Source organism: Tenebrio molitor, chromosome 6 (assembly GCF_963966145.1).
Source record: "Tenebrio molitor chromosome 6, icTenMoli1.1, whole genome shotgun sequence".
NCBI classification, from domain to species: Eukaryota; Metazoa; Arthropoda; class Insecta; order Coleoptera; family Tenebrionidae; genus Tenebrio; species Tenebrio molitor.
This window is the reverse complement of record NC_091051.1, coordinates 5,213,841-5,221,994: the sequence shown is the minus strand read 5'-3', so window position 1 is coordinate 5,221,994 and position 8,154 is coordinate 5,213,841. Positions and strand designations below refer to the sequence as shown.

The 8,154-nt window shown below is 43.2% G+C and overlaps 1 protein-coding gene across 1 annotated transcript; it reads right to left on the bottom strand.

The window, feature by feature from the left end:
• Positions 1 to 599: 599 nt before the first annotated feature.
• Positions 600 to 3,910, bottom strand: Tis11 (Tis11 zinc finger protein). The gene is made up of 2 exons (XM_069051206.1): positions 3,692 to 3,910; positions 600 to 1,868 (listed from the first exon to the last, which is right to left on the bottom strand). The coding sequence occupies exons 1-2, from the start codon at positions 3,740 to 3,742 to the stop codon at positions 1,167 to 1,169; spliced, it is 753 nt and encodes a 250-aa protein (XP_068907307.1). The 5' UTR covers positions 3,743 to 3,910; the 3' UTR covers positions 600 to 1,166.
• Positions 3,911 to 8,154: the final 4,244 nt, after the last annotated feature.

Below are 8,154 nucleotides of genomic sequence, written 5' to 3'. Positions count from 1 at the left end.
CCGGTGTAACCCATCACTCGTTCCATTTCTTCCCGCAAGGTGGCGCGGCGCTTGAAACAGTACGCTCGGTAGACAGACTGAAGCGTACCAACACAAGTGCTGAAGAGTGTAGGCTGGGTTGCATAATGTTGGCTTCCATTTTTGTTTTGCACAGTACGCTTATCGTTTACAGGAAACTGTTTTGTGTTTGGAGTTGTGGTTGGATGATCGGGTGCTAGATGTGGTCAGGATGTTGGAAACGATAAATTCGATTAAATTGAGAATATTCCATTATCTAATTTAAGTACTTAAGGGCTAAAAATATTCCGGTACAATGGCTCTTCATCGCTTGTAATTCAATGAAATTTATGACGTGCGCCAGAGTCGGCTTCGCCCGATTTGCGTGGAAAGAGGGGCCAAAAATAGAGTCAATTAGAGGAACGTAAACATGTTAGTTGTGGAATTAATTTTGATCGGTGGTATTAGATGAAAACCGTTATAAACGTGTGCAAAACATATTGGAAAGTTGCGCAAGGTGAAGTAGCAGGAGCAGTTGAGGATAAAATCTCCGTGGGCGCCTTGGGTGAGGCAGCAGCGGAGCGTGCGAAAGACAGCGGTGGTACAGAACAAAATATAATTTATTGATAATGATACAGAAATACAAATATAAATAATAATATACAGAGGTGGAAACCCCACAGTTGGAGAGCCAACTTGTGTGCCGATGGCTAGCACAGTCGTCCACTATTATACAATATTGCGACAAGGTATAAATAAGTTACATATAAATTATAATAATAAAATAACTAAATAACATAACGTGTCGAATGAGAAACATAAAAATTAAATAATGATTTAAATAACAAAAAAAACGTATTCTTTCATCGGTCACAAGTCACACATCAAAGGGATAACACAACGAGAAAAGCAGTAATAAAATAATAAATAAACTTCGATCACGGAATGTTACGGAAATCGAGACCGACGACTGAAGAAACTAAACCTAGGTTGCACATACACAATCAACATTCGTATAAAACACGCCTCTAACTATAATATAATAAATTTTAATATTTAGAAAATCACACAATATCAAAATCACGCCGCCGGAGGGCGGACCTACTTGTAACATAAATAAGACACTTTAATAAATTAGTCTTGAGTGGTTGGTGGGCACGGGGTGTGCGCTACAGCACGAGGTCCGGTAGGGCGACGAACTGGGGCTGGTTCTGTTGCTGCTGCTGCACCAGCCTGTTGAAGACCGGGAGGCGGTCGTCGAGTCCGGCGCTGGTGGGCGAGCTGAGCTCGGGTTCGCTGCTGAAGAACGAGCCCATGGAGGAGGTGGGCGACTGGCTGAGGCTGCACGGAGGACTGGCGCTGTCGAGCGATAGCGTGGGGCTGAGCGCCGCCGGCCTGGGCCTCGCCCTCGCCATCGCCTGCTTCTGCTGCATCACCACTTCGTCCTGGTTGTGGACGAAGTGACACCGGGGCCCGTACGGGCAGAACCCGACGGTGTGGTAGGTGCGGCACAGCTCCGTCTTGTACTTGGGGTGCCTGGCCAGGCTGCGGAGCTCCGCCCCTCCGTGAGCGAACTGGCACTTGTCGCCGTACTTGCACACGCCGAACTCTTCGTACGGCCTGCACAGCTCCGTCTTGTACCTGGAGGTGTTGACGGCGGAGGCGGCGACGCTCTGGGCCGGCGCCGGCGCTGACTGGGCGCGCTCCAGGCGGCGGTGCGGCTGCGCCAGGTTGCCCAGCAGGAGGGTGATGTTCGACGCGGCGGCGGAGGTCGCCGGCGTCGACGCCATCCGGGTCAACGTGAAGCGCATCCCGGGGGAGCCCAGGTCCAGGTGGGCGCCGGGGGCGGTGTCGCGGCCGGACACCGTGCTCTGCAACAGAGGGTGGCTTTGAAACATCCACACTTTCATCTCTCAAGACACAATCGGTAAAAGTTCGTTCTACAAGCCTACTTTCTCGCAGTGACAAACGCGTGTGTGTGAAAGCTAACCGGTGGGAGTCGACGAGCATTTCTCTTTTCTCGCGCCACCAAAACAACGACCGTTTTCGATTTTTACGGACGCCGCCAGTGGCGTAGCCCCATGAGGGGGCTCACCGCGTACGCGCGCACGTCCCTCTCAAACCACAAGCTTTCCCCGCACAACAAATAAACCACCCCGCGTATTCACCCGATTCCGACATTTTCCAATTCTGCCAACCAAAAACCGAAACTCACGGCAATCTAGATTCTCTTCAAAATTGCAATTTCCTCAATTTCTTAAAAACAAATCTTGCTTTCAAATTACAAGTAGAAATATGTATTTCAGATGTTTTTGGACATTTCAACTGTCAATCCTGACACCGTCTTTTTTAGCTTTATCGCAGCAGGGTCACCAATATAAAGTTTATTGCTGATAAACTGGATGTTCTATTTCGTTCATTGAAAAACAAACATCATTGGTTGACAGCCTTATGAAACTATAATTGATTGGCTATAAAATTCAAGTGTGGAAATATTAATTAAATGTGATAATTCATAAGCTCATTGAACAACTGAACAGATAAAAAGTCGTACGTTTTCGAGGTAACAGATATTTTCCCAGATTAACAAAAAATTTATTACTTTGTTTTGAAAATTGAATTGGTAAACATTTTCAAAAAACTAACCAAACAATGGGCCGTTAAGATTTACTTTTTACTTCTTGAGCGGCATATTGGCGTTTTAAATAATTTCGTTCCTCATTACGATGAGTTGAATTTCAGAAATTTCTTTTTCCACATTCCAATTGTTCCAAACAAAACTTTCTTTCAAATCAGGTTAGATTAAGCGAGTGCAACAACCAAATTCTTATTGGTCATAATTGCCAACGTCCCGAACTCCAAATTTACAAAAATTTTACCGCCAATTTAAATTTGTTGCAACAAATGTAATTAAATTGTCCACTTGGAAACTTTAAAATACGATTGAGTTCTATTTGTAACGATTTGCGTTGACAATATGCACACCAATCAAAATGGTTAATTTGGGAAATTTTCCAAATTCGACCCGATTAACCGAACTTATCGTGCTCCGAACGCATCAAGACTTGTGAGTCAGCGCCATTAAGAAAATGACAACGAAAATCGCTAACAAATTGATTTTGAACCATGCTGATAGAGCTTTTCGATTGGGAACTGCATAGTGGCACTTTCCTCGTGTCGTTGGAAGTTCGGAGTTGCGCCAGAACGGTTCCTTTTCCACGTCGAAACATTCCGGTTTTGAAAAAACCTGCACCGATTACGGTGCACATTAACGCGCTTTACACAACGCAAATTTGGTAACACAAAGTGTAGAAAAATCGGTGTTACATAAACATTTGAGCAACGCTGCCACGCGGTCGGAACTCGTCCCGGATTTTCCAGTCGGCTCGAGGAAAACGTGCGTTGTTGCGGTACGTCGAGAAAACGCGCGCGCCCGGACGCGCGTTACGCCACTGCGCGACTTTCTACTTCGAGCGCTCAAAAACGTTATCGCCGCGAAAAAATGCGATAAGTTTTTGGGCCCCAGGAGCGGCAACAACGGAGCAGCCGGTTCTGGTCGCGGTCCTTGAGAGGACCTGACCCGTCTACCTGCCGCAAGAGCCGCGGCGATTGCAACGAGCAGGTAGGAGAGGACGGCCGTCGCGCACTGGTCAAGCAGGAAAGTTCCTGGTTTTTTTCGCTGGTCGAGCCTCACCTTCATCAGATTATCCCCGAAATCGAAACGTGCCATGATAGCGGTAGACATATTCCTGGTTGAGCACTGCACTTATCTGGAGGAAACACTGCGATCCTGCAAACTGGAAGACTCGCAACAGGCCAAACAAACAAACAGACGACGTTTCGGACGCGCTTTTCCACAACGCAGCGATCGCGTGTTGACTTCTAACAGCTCTAGTGCTGACTGGGGCTTCCAAGTGTACACTCCCTGGCAGTAGTTGCGCCCCACCACTCGGGCGGTGGGGCGGCTGCCGCGTGACGTCACGCTTCGGGCGCCGAAGGTCCAATGTCGCCTCTCACCCGGTGCCTCGAGAGGCGCCCCGCTCGCCTCCTGCCGCACGCGATTCTCGACCCTCTCGCCGGCGAGCGTTGCCGGTTCTTGCGAAGAAAGTGAATCTCGTCCGACAACGCGCTCTTTCCAAATTAAATGCTCTTTTCGCCGCCGAGTGCGAGCTCATCTTCCTATATTGTTCACTTTCACTTTGATTGAAGTGACTGCGCCCGCCGGGGCTTTCTACCAGACCTCTTCGACGCTCGCCCTTGCTGCCGATGGTTTTGGGGCGGATGGTCACTCCGCCCGGACCCACCGAACCGACTTTCTCCTCTGGAAATGAAACATCCACAGGTGTCGGAAAATTCCTTTTCCATTTATCGCCCGACGATATAAATAGCCACACTACCAGTCTGGTAAATATAAAAATGACCCGCTGGTATCAATCGCCTGATGCGGTCACCGATAACAAGTCTTCCGAATTATGTCGAAAACACATAATTATGCAGCATCGCGTGACATCACACTTTGTATTTCAACGTATTTAAAATCATGTTGTTTCACACCACTGACAAATTTGTGCATTCAAGGTTATTTTTTATCATAACACGTGTCTAAATGCCGCTTCGCCACCACAAAATGCATTCGTCAAGGTGTACCAACAAAGAAAAACGATCACGAAGAAGTGTGCATCATCGCTTTGTCTCATTTTTTGACATTTGCAACAACCCGAGACGAACTAAGCTCAGACACTATCTAAATCTGTCACAGCCGACTGATTCCAAAACGAAAACCAGAAAAACGTCAGATTTTGTACTTTTTGACTGGCATCTTCCTCAACAGTAAAAACCAAGTGTGTTCTCGTTTACACAACTTTTGGAACCTTGTCATTTGGTGTTCCTAGAAGTTTTTACTGTTCCTGGAAACGTTCTCTAAAAATAGAAGGCCTGATAGATGCATTTATTACCACAGAATGGTGGTACATTTTCTACCTGGTATTGAAGCGTTGCAATGACAGATTGATCTCAGATATGAATATCAAACGCTGCATGTAGTAACTTGATTCCTAGAACTGAAAAGCTGACAGGTAGCCTGCCATCAAATTGTCTAGATTTTGAGCAAAAAAACATTTGCAAAGAGTAATTTTGAGGTGTGGTGATGGTGATTATATTCGAATTTCAACAATCGATTTGTGTTTGTTGACTAGGTGAGGTGTGACGTTGCACTTCTGCACCAGTTTGAATTATTTAGCCGACATTTCCCAGTTGAGATGACAAACAAGAAAATTTATTAACGAGAGTTGTCTCACGACATTCTCAATATTGCTTTGGATAAATTGTGACAACACTCCAATTCTGGCAAATAACAGAAAGCTCTGACAGTTTTCGGGAAGCCAAAGTTTTTTGACAGTTTGAAGTGACGTCACGAGAATTTTTCTATCGAAAGATAGAAATCCCCAAGTATCAAATAATCAAATAAAAGTTGTTCCTGATCTTGCTGACGCCACGAACAACTTGTTCTGATGTCGTTGAAAATACCTGCAGTGTGTTGTGACACGTCACAGGTAAATAAGCAAAAATGGCAGCGAGTGGTTGTGTCTGACGTCACGACATGTGTAGGGTCCGACGTAATTTCGAAGAATTTAATAATGCACGTATTCATCACAACTGCGGTCGAAATGTCATTTTTACAGTGTTGTGACATTGTGCAAGTGACGGAAGAAATAGAGATCGCTACAACAAGAAATGTTCCAAGTAGGAAACGATAAGGAAAAGAAATGAAAAATTTGAATTTTTATCTAATACCGCTGTGAACTTTTGTTGCGGTGGGTATTTTTTGACAGTCACGTTGTTTTGGTATTTGATACAAACGGTGTAGACTTGAAAACGAGGTTATCTCAAATTTCGTTTATTCACCGATGTCACTCCTTTTAGATTTTGTGATGTCACAACACTCGTTCTCTCTAAGTGTACGAAGTTAGTCCTCGTACTGGTCTCGTTTGCGGTAAAATCTAAACCGCAAACTGTCAAATTAATGTTTTACTAATTTTATTAATTGGTATTCTCGATATTGACCTCGAAGCAAATCGTTTCAAATGTCAATCAAGGCATCTATGTGTGGCTACGATGACGTTACGCTTACGGAGACAATCTGGCTACAAACAATGTGTCTAGAGTCACAAAACATCTACGGTGGGAGGCAATCTTAAAAAGTCTGTTATTGATATCTGAGGTCTAAATGTCACATTTTACAGTGTTGCCAAATTGTGTACGGCTCTTCCCAGAAAAAATACTTATCACAAATATTGCGAAACGTAATTTGACCGAATTATACAAATTTGAATGTTTAATCTTCCGGTTTGGGGTTTTGCGATTGTGATCAGCCTATTCTTACCAGTTGTGCTATAATCTAGCAGTAATGACCTCTTTTTCGTATTTTGACAATAACTTAAAGAGGTTGCTTTTTTGGGAAAACATGAAATTTTTCGATTCACAATGTTGTGACGTCACAACCCTACTAGTGTCACTTATGACAAAATTTAAACCACAAAGTATCAAATCAAAGTTTTATTAATTTTACCAATTAGTACTGATATCGATGTTCGAAGCGCTTGTTTAATTAAGTGGCTATGATAACGTTCACTAAATAGACAAACTGGCTACCAAGTATTGTGTCTAATGTCACAAAACGTGATAACTTGAAAGCACATATTTTGCACTAAACACACCACAAGTATTTTACTAATTTTATTAATTAGCACTATCCATTGTCAACATGTCGATCAAAACACCTACGATGTGGTTACGATGACGTCACAAGTAAGCAGACAAAATAGCTACTGGAAGTTGTGTGTGACGTCACAATACGTCACCGCCGTAACCGGAAGGAATTTGAAAAAGTGTATCCTTGACTGTGTTTTTGTGTTATAAAAATTGAAGCAGGCTGTCTCTTTACACACTGTTGTGACATTGTGCAAGCGTGATTCCAGGAAAACGTGCTGATCACTATTATAAGAAAAGTTTTAAAATAGATAATAAGTAAATGTTTTGTGTGATTATTACAAGGCAATAAAACTTGAGTGCTCCTGTTTTAGCGTTTTAAGATTTTTCGAATTTGTATCGACTATTGAACCATTTTTAAATATTTACTTTCACATTGTTCCTGATGTGTTAATTGATCGGGGAACTGGTTGCTTCCAACGACTAACTCAATTGATAGCAAAAATATATTTAACTAACACGTCTGCATCGTTGAACAACCGAGAATGGCTCTAATGGGCATGGGCAACGGTTGTCAGATTATAAAGGCGCCAGGGCAACACTTTTGCCCTTCCGAGAAGGTCAAATGAACCAAAAACATTAATTTTATGTTTCGACCGAAAACACTTTTTAAAAAAATAATAACTTTATTAAACACAAGTTACAAAATTAGATACGAATACGACAGTGACAGTGTCGTGCACAAAGATGGTAAGAAAAATGCCCCCGTGTGGACGTTACGTTTGTCTTATATAGGGAGTGATAATAAAAAAAAAGAAGATTAACGACTAAGTGACATCCACACGTTCACAGAAAGTAAAAAAGAAATGACATGTGAACCAAATCTGAGTAGGCAAAGTAGTAATATGATACAAACGAAATATTGGGCGTGTGAACCAAATCTGAGTAGAAAATGAGTAATATGATACAAACGAAATATTGAATTTTTAGATAACTGGTGGGAAAACTAAAATTTTAGTACATCTGCGTTAAAAGCAAAGAAATAAATCAGCTTAAATTATTAGGGTCAGGGTTAGTTATCAGTTATCACTTCGTCCGGGATGGTGCACTGTGGGAAACTAGCTTAGCACTGCACTGGGATATAACACTCCTCCCTCCGTAAGTCTCTTCTTCACCAGGTGGAGAAGAGTCAGAGTCTCCTTTTTGTGGACAATGACGCCAGCGGGATATCCCTTTGGTAGGCGACCTCTTCGGAGTGGTCGTCAGTTTCGATTCGAATTGAGGGTCTTCTCGAGATGTTGGACCTTATGTTGCAATAATTGAAGATCTGCGGCCAACAGGAGCCAGGACGAGGGGGACCATCGTCAGAATGTGAGCCTTTGAAGTAGCCAACTAAACCTTTAAATAGCCGACATTTAGAACATATTACGTAGACAATTATTGCGACTA